Consider the following 15,490-nt stretch of genomic DNA (forward strand, 5'->3'; position numbering starts at 1 on the left):
CGTTAACGCGACGCTGTTTTGCGAAAAGATTTAGTGATTTTGGCGGCAATCGTGCCCTCACTTTTGGTAGGGACAATTGGTTTTTTAACTGGTTTTCACTGATACTTCCGATATTCCAATGACGCCAGTAAGATTTCTGACTGTTAATCGTCGATTCTCAAGCACCATGTTTCCTTTGTTTCTCTGACATGTTGATTAACAGTTTATGTCGAATGCAATTCTGGACGTGGCTTGTCGTCAACAAGTTCTCCATTCTCTTGGAATAATTTGTAGCAATCAAAAACATTTGCCCATCCCACGACTAACAATTACTACCGAAAGCCTTTTCGAACATTCTGAACGTTTCGGTACCAGAAATTTGATTCTGCATACAGAGGTTAATGGCATTTCTTTGTTGAATAATTTCACTTATCGTAAAAATTGCTGAATGCACTTTATGTTTTTCAGAAAGGCAAGCGTAGATTAATTACTTATTATTATTTTAAAGTGACATTTGGCACCGATGTCACTAACAATGATACTTACCCAGAAATAAAATATTTCGACGAATGGGTTTTCGAGCGAAATTAAAAATCTTACTACTTTTCGCCCACAGTAATTGTTTTGACAAGAAGCCTACAATCCTCTATTATGTCTAGTTTCTAATGGACATCTGTTACGTTCTCCAGTCGATCGAAAAGGGTGATCTCCCTCTATCTCCTTCTCCCCCTATCGTAAACCGATAAAGCCACTAAAATCGGAACTAAGTAAAATCCCAGTCAAAATAAGCCTTTTCAATCCACACGCTACCCCTATAAAAATTCATTTATCCATATTAGACACCGATATATTTTCAAACCACTTAACTAACTATTTGCAATTAATTAAAAAAACTGGCAACGCCGCATAACAAAGACTTGTTATTATTAGCCCAATTGTGTTGTGGGAATTTGCGACACATTATGCCACTTGAAAACAGAGACGACGCCAATACACACAAAGCAACATGTAAAGTACTGTGCAAAAATACAAAAAAAAAGACAGTAACAACAACAACAGCTACTCACGTCACAGCGCTCTCGCTGTAAAAGCCAAAAGTCAACAAACGAGTGGACAACGGCAGCAAAACTTTTAAGCTGAGCTTAGACACTGACTAGGGCCAACTAAGCAGTAGTGGAATAAGAAGAAGAAGGAGGAGAAAAAACGCAAGCAATGAAAAAATGAGTAAGCGACATAAACAAGAAATACAACAACTTCGCGATTACGCAGATGCAGCGCAACAATAATAACAATAACAACAAGAAATAATGAGCAATGCGAGCGACCAACAGCGCAGTCGCTACGAACAGCAGCAGCTTTTCAAGCTAACAAGCAGCAACAACAAACACAGGTAGCGTAAGCAATGGTCATGGAATTAGCAACAGTAGCAAGTTGGAGTTATAAGCGACGGCAGCTGCAGTCGACGCCACCGACACCGCAGCCAATTCGCTGGCGGTTGTATGTGGTGGTAGAGTTGCTGTTGGTGGTAGAGTTGCACGCAGCGACTGGCGGCTAGCGCTGTTATGACTTGAACGCTCGCAAGCCCAACCAGTTACGATTCAACTTTCATTCCGTGCTGACGTATCCGGGCGTGTTGAGTGTGCGCAGCGAGCGCTTTTTGTATGGTAAGCGACGTTCGCAAAAGATTCTGCAAGCAAAAAGGCACGAAAATAATAAGAAAATCAGAGACCTTTGTGGGTACTTTGTGAACGGCGTTTTTGTACCGTCCAAGTGATTGGAAATGCGGCCTGTAACTATATAACGGCATAACGTTGCAGAAGTGAACTAATACACAGACACATACATATAGGAGATCATGTATATTTCACTGCCGAAAAGTTGGTTTGTGCGAAAGGTTTCTGCTCGAAAATGTATCAGTGCACCCAAATAAGTACAAAAGCCAACAATATGAGTGTACAAAAATAACAAATTAATAACCAAACCACCTTCGCTTTATACGCATTGTTGTTGTGGCGTGTGTTTTTAGAGCATTCTACTCGCTTGTGGGTGTTTGGTTTCGCCAAAATGCAATGGCTTCGCACTCGAAGTGTTAATGAAAGACACACAGAAGAATGCGAGCAAATTAGTGTGGTTAGAAAAATATGGAAAATCATAAGTGCAAAAACAAAAACAAAAAAGTTATTAAAAACAGTAGCAAAAAAAAAACAAAAAAACAACAACAAACAAATAAAAAACCAGCAAATGAAATGAAAACGAAATCGAAAATAGTTTAATGTATGAAATATTCATTGAATGCGCAAAAAGTATGCCCGCGCGCTCATTACATACCATCTCTATATATAGATTTATATAAACATATATATTTATATATATGCAGGAACAGCTAGCAAAACATATGCGTTTATTTGTTGTTCGTGTTTTTCCCTCATTTTTTCATGAAATAGTAACACGAGGTCAATTTGTGGAAGCCAGTCTGGCCAGCTAGTTGTGGCTCGCTGTTAAAGCGGCATGGCGCTGTATTTAAAAGCTACTTTAAAGTGAAAGGAAACAAAGTCGCAAACGGCTGTGGAAAAAAATATTACAAAAATGCTGAAATGAAATTAGTTTGTAGCGAAAATTTAATTTATTTCAAAAGCGTTGTATTAACTTTGTACTTGTACTTGTACCTGAGGCAGATTTCCACGGCTGCTACGGCTTGAATTATGGACAGTTTTACACTATGGACAGTTATTTTTTTTTAAATATATATACATATAAATGTATATAAATACATACAACATATTTTAATAAAAAATATTTTTAGTAACAAAAAGTAATCGAGTAACCTCCAAACATGCTCTTAATTATCTATTTTATTAATTTCCTTAAGTCCAAATAATTCTAGTATATACTTTATTGTTGTTTTTTCTTTAAGCAAGAAACTTTAAATATTTTCAGAATTTCGTTTAAGGGGTTACATGGGTTTTCTCGAGTAAAAAATAGTATTTTTTCAACAATTTTTTTTCTCATATAAAAAAATAAATATTTTATTCGAATTTTTTGATTGTTACAAACATACACTATTAACAAACAAATCCTGAAATTTTTGGGAAAAAAAATTAAAAAAAAAATGGCGTCGTAATGCCATTTTCTGTGACCCTTCAGAAAAAAGATGCGCCCGCGTTGGCAGGATAACTTCTTAAAGAATCATCTAAAGTGAAAAAATACGTGTTTTAGTTAAAACCTTAACTTAGAACTTGAACGAAGGAAAAAAACAACTGAAAATTGAATTTTAGGTAGACATTTTTACAAAAAAATTAAAATTTCGCAAACATTTTTTTTTTTCAAATAGTTGTAATCAAAAAAATTATTCGCTTAAGTCTTTAGAAATTGTATCTCAAAAAGCTGTGTAAAATTTCATGAAGATCGGCTGAGTAGTTCTCGAGCGCACAAGTTCTCAAGTCTATATATCCGACTAAAGTCTTAACAATTTTAAAATTATGCTCATTTCTTTATTATTTTAAGCTCCTTAAGTACCTTTAAATATTAATGCTTTCTTATTGTTTTTTCATCAATAATATATGCATTTATTGCCTTCATTACAAACAAGTTAAGCAACAAACTGCAATTATTTTAGGAACTTCTTTTAAAAGTAGTTGGAACAAAAGACTTAAGCGACATACTTCATATGAGATGGATAGAAATTAATTGAGTTTTGCGCTGCGATCTATGGTCTATTGTGTCCTCTCCTATATCCAGTAGGAGATATATATAACACATGGTCACAGAGATCCAGCACTCTGAACAACTCCAGAAGCTTGCTGCGAGCGATGGAGGTGATGTCATCCTTGTCCACGTAGATGCATCCAAGAGCCTTCATACTATTTATGACCTCTCTATATTATAAAAATATACCAATAGAAGACTTGAGCAGCAAACTTCCATTATTTGTCACTTCTATACAAGAAATATATTCAGACAGAAGACTTAAGCAGCAAACCTGAAAATTATATTCTAACTGTGATTCAGTTGTAGATCATTAGGTAAAAGAATTAGAAATTTGGCAAGTCTGCAAATATTGAAAACAAAGATTTAATCCATTTTTCCACATGACTTTTCCAAATACAAAAAAAAAATAGGATATATTTTTCCGCAAAACTTTTGAATTAAAACAGCTTTTAAATAAAAAATAAATAATTTGAAAATAAAAAAATTATACCTTCTAAATTCAAAATTTCACAAAGCCAAGAAAATGCATTCCTTTATATATATAAAAACCCAACGCTAAGTAACTTCATTGCCCCTGGTACCTTTTAGCCATTATTCCATCAGGTACAAAAGACTTAAGCAGCGAACTTCAGTTCAATTTTTGGAAACTTCCAATATTTCTAGACTAAAAAACAAGAAAGAACATTTACTCCGAGTGCACTGCAGCTAAAATACCCAACACATTTGCATTTTTCATTAGCAAAAAGGGCACAAAAAGACGGAAGACTTTTATTTTGATTGAACAGTTTATATGACAGCTAACACAGTTTATATAACAGCTACCGATCCGAACAATTTATCTGGATATTGCAGCGTTGCTTTATAAAATATTCTTTTACAAATTTTATGAAAATATCTCGTCAAATAAAAAAGTTTTTCTTACAAGAACTTGCTTTTTAATGCTCAGTTTGTATGGCAGCTATATGCTATAGTAGTCCGATCTACAAATTTTACTAGAGTATGTAGCCCAGTAAAGGACAATAATCTACGCCAAATTTTGAGAAGATAGCTTGTTAAATAATAAAGGTCTTCATACAAAAACTTGATTATTTGGTTTGTTTGTATGGAAGTTAAATAATTTTGTAGTCTCGGGCAAGTTCGAGTTTATGCAGAGAGACGAACTGAATTTGTTAAATCACTTGGCTCGTGACGGTGATTATATGTAAATGATACAAATAGGATGTAGGTACTTTATAGGATATAAAACCCCTCCTTAAGGGTGCCATAAACTTCGATTATTCTCCCACATTTTTTGAAAGAATAAATACCTTTTACACATTGCATAAAATAACTCAATTCAACAGGTTTGAAAAGCAAAGTACAACAAAAAAAACCAATAGAAATATCAAGCAACATTATTGCAATATGTCTCTATAGCAATTAACATTTACATACACATATCAGTGTCATATAAAATTAGTGACAGTGCAAATAAGAACTGACTGATTAATGACTGGATTTAAAATTAAATTTCAAAAAAATATATATGTATATCCGGTATAGTGCCTGTTTTCAAGCTTAGTGCAAATGGATATTCATTTAATAAACTAAAAAGTCAGCAACTATATTTTTGCATACTTCACTGCCAAGCAAATGATTTTCTAGTATTTGAGGAATATTTTGAATATCACTGAACTTGAGTAATTCGACGTTATTGTTTGTCTTCGATAATAAATTGACCGGCTGGCTGTGTTTAAATCGACCTTAATGATCTAATTTAAAATATATTCTACTTGATTTATACAATGCTACGGTACTCGAGAATTTTGGTGAATTTTTTAGTATTGAAAAGTTTTTTATGTACGCAATTATCATATTGATTTTTTTCTATAGAGAATTTAAAATTATTTTTTTTATAAAAAAATAGTTAATTAATCAATTTTAACTGCAATTTTAATAAGCATTTGTTGACTTGTATACATATGTATGAAAATATATGGTTGCTGTTTCATATCCGGCTCAAAGGACCAAAATAAACAGAAACTATCAATTTCTGTTCTGTGAGAGTTCACTTTTGACTTTATGATAAGGAAATTTTCATGTTCATATTTCATATTTTTATGAACAAATATATATATGAAAATATATGTTTTTAGCAAATCACAATATCAGAGGATATTTTGTATAGCATCATTTGTTAATAATAAATAATATGTAATTTTTTAAGCAAAAATAAAATATATGAATTTTTAATGTTTGTGTCACATGCGTGGATTGGAGGTAAGGCTCGCTTAAGTGCTGGAACATGTAGGAACCTTATATTTTGGCTTCCATTACCGAAAGTTAAAACTTGAATATGCTTTTCGAGGCAATATTTTTCACTAGAACATTTATATTAATATATTTATTTAACTATATTGTATAATTAAAATATAACTCAACCCCTTTTGGCATAGCTTTTTGATAGGAAGGTACTTGCTTAACCATGAAAATGTTTTCTCTAGCAAATCTTGGAGAGTTGAAAGTAAAAACAAAGGAACTTTTAAATTGATTAATACGGGCATATAGTCAGATAATAATAAAAAGGAGGTGAATGTAGCTTTAAGCTAAAAAATACACATATTATTCGTATTTCTTTCATATCTTCTACCATACCTGCTTCCAATTTATGCAGCTCTCAAAGGTCCAAAACCGCTTTTTAGGCTCCAAAATACTTTTCGACATATGTTTACTTTTTTTAAAGTAGCTTCCAATAAACTAAATTGCATTTCTACATATACTTTAGCATAAAGTTGCTCTTTTGTTTTATGTGGCTAAGCTTAAAAGGTGTTCTTTCGAATATATTCCTTGTTGTAAACTACCAATAAAAAGAATATTAGGTATAAATGATTTGACGGTTTGATCATGAAGCGATTACCCAAAGTTTGAGGTAGAAAATATAATAACTTTATATTGGCATTTATATGTATTGTGACAAAAAGTAACCAAAAATTGTAAATAAAACGCAAAATACCCAATTATTCATCAATATTTGTTTTGTTGGCTTTAAAGTAATCCCCACATTTATGTCAACGCTTTTTCATTCCTCGAAATAATTTTTCTAAGCACTTTTTGGGATGACCTTTAGTTCCTTCAGCAAATTTTGTTTTATCTTTTCGATCGACTGAAAACGGGTGCCGGCTCTGATGTTACAACTATCTAACATGTCAAACTCGTAAACCCATGTCTCATCTGCAGTTATAATGCTATACATGAATGTGGCAACGGCATGTCGAGCTTTCTTGCCATTTCACTAACACTTGCCTGACGATTTTCAAGTACCATATTGTTCACGTTTTTAATATTTTTCATCAGTTGAAGAGGCGAAGGTCGTCCAGAATGAGTACAAGTTGCCAATTTTGTACCTGAATGTCTCTATAATACTTACTTTGAATAATAGTCCGGCTATGTAGTTTAATTTGGGTTATACTGACCGGCTGTTACAATATAGCTTAGTAATGCCGAATGAAAGCTCAATTGAATTTGAGCTTAAATATCAATTTTATAGGACGTTAACGCTTTTTTTGAACTCTAAGAGCAAATTGATATTTAATTTTGATACTTTATCTAGTTCTTTAAACTGTCTAGCTCCTAGATATTTAAGCCGAACTCTAGTTATAGCTAGACAGAAGCATAGTAGGTATTCCAGCGTCTTTCTCATGTCTACTTTCTTGCATTTGCTAGAATCGTTGTTACTTATGCCTATCCGACTCGCATGTGTTACCAATAGGTTGTGACCTGTCATTAGACAAAGAACCATAGTATATTTCTTTCGAGACCGTGTGTGAAAAAACCTAAACTTGGCGATTCTGCATGCGCTTAGGCTATTCCATTTCGCCTTGATCCATTTCTCAGTTCTTTTGGAAATTTATTTGTATTTGTTCTGTTCTGTTTTGCTTGGTACTTTTCGCAATATTATTATGCTATTTCATTTCCCGAAATTTCTTTGTGACCTGCAAGTCAGTATGATCAAAGTATAGTTTCTGTTCCTGCTCTGTAGTTAGGAAAAAGCATTTTTTTCTGTAATAAAATAATCTTAGACGCATTGAGATAAGATTTCCGTGAGATCCGTTGATCGAAAAATATTTATTGGCTCATCTTGGCATATGCTCAGCATAGCTTTTGTGTTAGTATGAACTTTTTTTGGTAATTCTTAACTATTCTTAAAAACTTTGAAGTAACAAAATAAATTTTAAAAAATTTTAATTATTAATTTTTTGTTTTTAACTGTTCTTAATACCTCAGCTATAAGAATTTAATAAAAGTACTTGGTGACTTTTGGACTTCCACCTTGTTGATAGTCTTTGGGACATTTATGACCTCTACCGAATTTAGCAAAGTCCTTACAAATGATCGCCTCGTCTAACGCAAAATCCAAATAACACTTACCAAGCAGGGTTTTGGTATCATCAGATTTTTTTTCTCATTATTAACTATCGTTAATACTTCCTATATAACAATTTAATAAAAGTAATTGTTTTTTTCTTAATTTTGTGTATAAAGAATTCTCACTAAAGCCTCATTGCCTCTTACTTTAGAATTTAGGTATGAGCATAAATAATCTCTTCAAATTTGAAATAAATTCAGTAAGATTTATACAAATTCGCATGCCTCTTATTTCAATAAAGTTCTTAATAATATGAATAATTTTTTATAATGCGCGCTGAGAAGTTAATAATTAATATTTTTTAGTTAAACATCGAAACCTTTCAAATGTCCACTTTTATGAAAGCTGACCTTGCAGAAGTATTTTAAAAACTTGAATCAAATTCACATCAATGCAAAATGCATACAATTTTCGCCAAGAACAATTTACGACATTAGCAATATTTTAGTGAGATTTATAAGCCTTCTAGCATTAAGCCAACAAATTGCAAACTTAATTCGCCTGAAGTGCATAAAAGCCGTCACTCAACTCCAGCTGCAGCTGCCAGCCAGCCAGCTAGCTAGTTGAGTATCTGAGTATAGAAAGCGTGGGGAAATACAAACATTTTTGCCGACTGCAGTAAATTCATTAAACTCTGACGCCGACAGATCACATCAGCGAAGACAATAACTCAAAAGACTTAAGGCACGAACTTCATTGTGTAGCAAAATGTTATCAAAATGCAAAGGCTGTGAAAATTTCACATTGCAAAGTGCAAACAAACACAATTCAACAATTCAATTTAATATCCATTCGATTCCCTTGCATTTAGCGAATTCATGAAGATTTTTGCATTTTGTGCATGTGAAAATTCAAGCGAAAACGCCCATTTTAAATATGTGTGGATGTTTGAGCAAAACGCAGCCTTGAATGTATACTAGGTGTTTATGTGTTTATGTGTGTGTATTATAGAGACACAACGGCAAGTGAAGTGAAAAAATTTACCAACAATAAAATCAAATAAATGTACGAGTAAATAATTGTTGTGAAAAATACAGGCACTTGTGTTTAAATAATCGAAAAAACGGCAGACAACAATAACAACAGCAACAACAAGTGTGGATTATCAAATAGCAGCGAATAAATTAATTACGCGCGCGATCACACACGATCGTTTAAAGTGAGCTGGTGAATGGCTGAAAATGTGAAGCCGAGCGCCAAAAGTCAAACTGCAGCAACAACAACAACAGCGATTGTTGCTCACATAATCGCCGACAGCGACTAAAGTTTTAGTTGGTCAAGCAGCCAGAAACAGGAGACACATGCAAGTGCGAAAATAACAAAAACAACCAAAAAAGTTTTCAAAAATTAAAATTAAAAATAAAAAACAACAAAAACAAAAACAAACGCATTAACGAAAATAACGAGTGTAATAGCATTTAATAGCGGCAAGCGATTTGCCAACGAAACGTGCAACGCAGACGAATAACGAAAATCGCCGCGACAATAACAACAACAACAGCAACGGCTGTACATAACCAAGCACAAGCATAAAAACAAACAAAAATATGTATATGCATGTGTTGGCGGAGCAACTTTAAATTATTTGCACTAATATTCCCGCGTCGCAGTGGCGCCACCACAAAAAACAAGAACAAAAAACACAAAAAAATCCAAAAATTTAAAATAAAAATATTAAAATTTTTTTTAAAAATAAAAAATTTAAAAAAATTAAAAAGTCAAAAAAAAAAATTAAAACAAAGTAACAAAAATACAACAACAATAAAATTAAAGCAAATAAACTAAACCAACAACTATTTGCTGTTGTTGCGTGTCGCAGCTCGCCTACATCATTTCCATTCAGCAAACAGTTCAACAACATCGCGCAAGTGGTCCGTGCGCCGTCAAGACACGACAGCTGCACCACTTGCGGCCAGCGCAAAAACAATCGATTGCCTGCAACAAGCTGTGGCAAGCTCATCAACAACTATAGCCTAGCAGTGCCACCAATTTTCCACAAAAACAAAAGCAACTTGTATAATTTCGAAACAATTTTTGGTGAAATTTTCGCAACTCCCGACAGCAGGCGCATTGAAGTAACTACAATGAAGCGGCATCAACAACAACAACGATACCAGCAACATATGCACACTGCGGCTGCAGTTACTCAGCCAAATTGTCAAATGTCCACGCAACGTGCGGCGTTGTCGCGTACGCTGGCCAAGCTGTCAGTTGCATTGCTGTTGATTTCTTCATTGGCCGTTGCCAACTGTCAAGGTAAGTCAGACGCATATTTGTTGTTGTGGAAAAGGAAAGTAAATACAATTATAGCTAAGTACTTAAATATATACATATGTATGTATATGTGTGAAGTAAAATCTCTTCATCGACTGATATGGCATCGAATATGCACTGTATTGCTATATTATGGTATATGAGATAGAGATAGGCTTAAATCGATACAACTTCTGTTTCATATTTTATTTTTTTGACTTCAAAAAATTGTTATGGATAATATGGATCATAAATGAAATCTAACCTAACCTACTATAAACGATGCCTTCATGGATCTTTTTTCTGAATACATATGGCTCTTACCATCGTTCGTATGCTTTATCATCACTTCATTCTTGTAATTAGTGTGTTATCTTTGGATATAAGACTACTTTGGTTATAGATTCAACTACATAATTTGTAAAATAATTTATTGAAAGAAGTTTCCAATCAGAAAGGACTTGTAAATTTTCCACCTTGTCAATTCCTAATATTTTGAAAAGATACTTATCTGATTATAGTCAAGTAGTCTATTTTGACGATTCTGATTGACGGCTTTGCAACAAAAAGATTTTAGGTTAATAACTTATAATATACACCAAGTTATAAGATTGCATTCATCCATTGTTAATTGTAGCATTTTAAGGTAGCTGTAAGATGAAATCTCTGGTTTGAAGCGAGTGACGAAATCCCATCATGTTCTAAGTTGCTTCATGACTGTCCATGAATTTGTGTACTCCGATCTACCGTTTTGCAGTTTTGCTCTACCATTCCAATTTTAATTATCTTAATGTCTAAAAAATAGAAAATTATTGGAACTTAAAATAATTGGAAATTACCGACAGACAAATCGTTAAAGATTGCTTACATTACCAGGTATCATTTGTGATAGTCTCTATTGCGATCTCATGCGGCATTTATTTTGCATATAGCTTTCATCAACACATATATTCATGAGCGTTGCATTCAACTCGTGTTTTTGTTATCTTTATAAGATCAACTGTCTCCACCAACGTCATTTTTGGGGTCATCAAAGGCACTTGGTGACTTTTGGACCATTACTTTGATGATAGTTTTTGGTGCTTCTATGGCCTCTAGAGAATTCAGCAAAGCCCTTAGGAATGATTGCTTTGATTTACGAAGAAACCAAAAAACATACACCAAGCAGGTTTTTGGTATCATTAGAGTTTCTTTTCTCCCAAAAAATAGTACTTCATAAACACGCGAACACTACAATCAACCCTACGTCACTCATAGGCTCCATCTCTTAAACAAATTGTCTGAGAGCTGTGTCCTTTCTTGTTTTTATGTGTTCTGAAAGATTCAAATTCATTAATTTAAATTACTTCTTCTCCATCTCTTAAATTTTCAAAAATGTTATACATATTATATAAAAGTTAGAAACAACGTCACATTTTTATTAAAAAGTTAAACAACTTAGTTACCAATTATCAATAGAGTTGTCTACCTATTATTGGAGTAAACACGTTAGTCTGTGAGTTATTGGCTTTTAAGTCTATTAAGCTCATATAATAACTATGAGTATTATCGTGTAATCATGGTTTTAATATGATTTTTAAAATAATTTTACTCCTTCCGTCACCTGTTGGATTAATTTTTTATTGATATAGTTCAGCGAATAGGAGGGAACACACCTCGCTTTTGCTTCTGATGAAGTACATCAATACTTAAAGTTTTATATGTACAACTTCTGAGACATCCTTGGAAAAACTCTGGACCGATAGTTGCTTGGAATATCCTTCACAAAGCCCTGCATATGCAAGAAAATGCGCTGTTGTTAACTCTCTACTATTGTAAGCAGTTTCTGCAATAGTCTTTGTAGGACTTACCTCGATGATCGCTGTCATATCTGTCAATTTGTATAATGGACGTTAGCATCGACGTTCACTAACAATGCCAGCTTCCTTCTGCTGGATGTAGCCGCTAGCCTTTGGAGCTCTGCCGTTGGCGCCTCGCAATCATGTAGTATGTAGAAGAGTTCAAGGAGTAGAGGCTGCCACAACCGTCAGACCATCTGTGGAAAGACTAGTTAACCGATGTAATCCATGGTTTCTCATAGCCGCCCTTCTCTTAATTGAAAAGAGGCTCGGCAGAGGCGATTTTACTGAACAACTTAAGTACCAATTATCACTAAATATGTCTACCTTTTAGTGCAGTTAATGCGTTAGTCTATGAATTATTGGCTTGTAAGTCTACTAAACCCATGTAATAAATATAAAGTATTATCGTGAAATCGTGGTAAATACGGTTTTTTATAATAAATTTAACTTCTCCGACATCTGTAGATAGGTAGGTAGGGTGGAACACACCTCGGCTTTATCATCTGATGAAGTTCCTCAATATTTAAAGTTTATATGTCCCTCTTCGGAACTCTAGACCGATAGTTGCGTTTACTTGTCTTTAAAAAGCTTTGCATACGCATACCAGATTTTCGGTAACTTTTGTCTCTAACTGTTGCCAGCTTCTACAATGGGCTTTGTATGATATCCCCAGTGAGCTGGAATCATTTTATAACCAAAACTCTAATTTTGTTTCAGTATCTATCTATATTCCTTTTAATCTAAGTACTCTTTTGTAGAGTGCTAGTTCATCGCTTCACAGTTACCAGGAATATCGCTGTGTTCAGGAACCCATGGCAGTTTTATTGTGAATTGAGATGTTAGAGCCGATAAGAAAAAATTTTCATTAAATATGTAGAGAAATATGTATACGACAAACCGTTATGGATTTTACTTTATTGGAAATTTTTGAGTAGGAGGTCTGCTTATACGATAGGTGATGAAAATGCTTGAATATATTTGATTGTAAGAAAGTCCATAAAAAAAATATAAATTTGATCATCTGGATTATCACTCACAAGAAGGTCTCAACATTTTCTCAGCTTTAAGGAATAGGTTGGTCGAAATTAATAATTCTAATGCCTGCAAAGCATTCTCTCTGTGTCTCATACCTTCAAACCCCCAAAAAGCAAAGCACTTCCTTACATATTCCATACTTTCAACTGATCTTTAATAGACTAAGATAAATTTAAGTAAGTATCACTTTCAGCAAAATATTTAATTAAAGTTCAGCAAGTGTTCTTTCCAACAATCCGCTTAAGTTCGCATGTCAAAATTATATCAAAACGGCAATTAAGCAAATCGTAACTTCTAAACTGAGAAAAAAAGCTTAAAAACGCGACTAAAGTCGGCAACAACAACTATGCTTTAGAACACCCGCTGTTTGGCAAGAGTTTTGAAAACGGAAGCGCAAATTAGCTTGCTAATAGCATAGAATGCTACAAAGTTTAAGCTGCGAGTTGTGTAATTTTCCCCGCGAACATTTTCCACCACAATTCGCACAATTATGCGCATGCGCTGTGTATTACAACATAACTAATTTTTTTTGCTGCGAAAATTAAATAAATTTTGTAACAAATGAGCTGATGTACAAACAAAGAACTAGCCATAAAAGTGAGTAGTAGCAATGAACTAATAAATATACATATTTGTTCTTTTAGCATGACATGCTCGAGTGAGTTTTTGAGTTGAGTGGGCGGCCGCGCGCACGCATGCGCACAAAGCCAAAGCAGCTAAGAACTGTTGCCGGCTGAATAATTTGTACAGAAATGGTAACAAGTATCCCACAGAAGGCAGAGGGACTTATAAATAAATAAAAATAAATCAAAGAAATTTGAATTTCACATTTTTTTTTTAATTTTTTAGCAAAAGAACTGAAAGTGGTGAGTCAAGTATTACGTAATTTTGGTTATGGCTGACTTATACTAAGTTGTCATTTCACTGGCTAATTTTGTAGGATTCTAAATAAAATTTATAAAAAATACAACAACAAATAAATGCAACTTGACACAAAAGTTCAAATCAATCATATGCTATACAGCCACTTTTGTTTTCACTAACGGCGCCCATTGTTCGAAAGATCAGGCTAATAAAAAGACACCCTCAAGATAAATATAGATGACTAGAAAACATCAAAAACGAAAAACAAAACAGAAAATAAATCAAAAAAAATTAAAAAAAAAATCTAAAAATGTAAAAATTTTAAAAAAAAAATTCACGCTAGACACAAAAGCTCACAAAACAAGTTGCCGAAAGCAAAACACACACTCACACACACATACGAGTATGCATGCATCAATTATTTACAGTTTTTCGAAAACCGGTGCCAAACAGCATATTACTTTTATTTTCAATTTGTTTATGAGCCCACTTTTTTGCTGTTGTTGTTGTAGTTGTTTTTGTTTTTGCATTTACTGGTTTCGTATCGATTATTGTTCGCCTGCCGGGCAATGAATCAGGCGTTGTGAGCGCAAATTTGACGAAAAAGAACTCGCAAAACCAGAAACAGCAACTAGCCACACACACACACACACACCCAAACACAAACACACCAAAGAGTTGATGAGAAATTTTGCATATTTTATTTGTTGTTTTATGAGTTGTTTAGCGGTTTTACTTGCGTAGTTGCAGCGTTGCAATTGACTTGTCGCGCCGTCGGCTGTTGGTTGCTCGCTGTTGGAAGTAGGAAGTGTGCGGATCGAAGGATATTCAAATCTCATTGCAGCGATGTTGCAACGTGTTGTTATTGCAGCTGATTTTATTGCACTTTTAATTGCGCCAACTTGCAAAACTAGTCGCCGCGTGAGCGTGTAATTAAAAGTAAAAGTTCGATTGAAAGCGAAAATGTGTGTGTGTGTGTGCAGGCGATGGCAGCAGTGTCACATGATACATACATATGTGCGCATGAGGAGTGGCTTTAGTCGCTATTTGCTCTAGTATGTTGCATTATTAACTGCTATTTAGTGTTGGTAATCGCTTATGTGCACTAATATGGACATAAAGTGCTCAATATGTTAGATAATATATTAATATTTAATAATTTTTATAATACTTAAATATTATGTGTACATAAGTGAGCATATTAGCCAATTCTGCAATCGATAACACTTACGTTTTAGTAAAATCAATTGAATAACTACAAAATTGCGGTTATGTAATAGTTATAATAGCTTCTTGGTTACTTTCTGCAATAAATAGCTCGCTTTTATAAAAATATATAACTCACTAATAAAAAATCTCATTACTAACAAGGAATTTAATCTGAGTAGCAGATTTCATATATTGA

The 15,490-nt window shown here is 33.6% G+C and overlaps 1 protein-coding gene across 2 annotated transcripts in view; it reads left to right on the forward strand.

Moving 5' to 3' along the window:
- Positions 1–1,585: 1,585 nt before the first annotated feature.
- The window catches only part of LOC126758388 (sushi, von Willebrand factor type A, EGF and pentraxin domain-containing protein 1), a 67,777-nt gene continuing 53,872 nt past the window's right edge, over positions 1,586–15,490 (forward strand). Inside the window, exons 1-2 of one of the 2 annotated variants that reach the window (XM_050472644.1) lie at positions 1,586–1,643; positions 9,044–10,348. In XM_050472644.1, coding sequence (XP_050328601.1) covers positions 10,177–10,348 — 172 coding nt within the window. In that variant the 5' untranslated portion in view covers positions 1,586–1,643; positions 9,044–10,176. Of the gene's footprint in view, positions 1,644–2,171; positions 2,254–9,043; positions 10,349–15,490 lie in introns of those variants that run through there. The other variant, XM_050472645.1, reaches the window with a different exon arrangement.

This window comes from Bactrocera neohumeralis, chromosome 5 (genome assembly GCF_024586455.1).
Source record: "Bactrocera neohumeralis isolate Rockhampton chromosome 5, APGP_CSIRO_Bneo_wtdbg2-racon-allhic-juicebox.fasta_v2, whole genome shotgun sequence".
NCBI lineage: Eukaryota > Metazoa > Arthropoda > Insecta > Diptera > Tephritidae > Bactrocera > Bactrocera neohumeralis.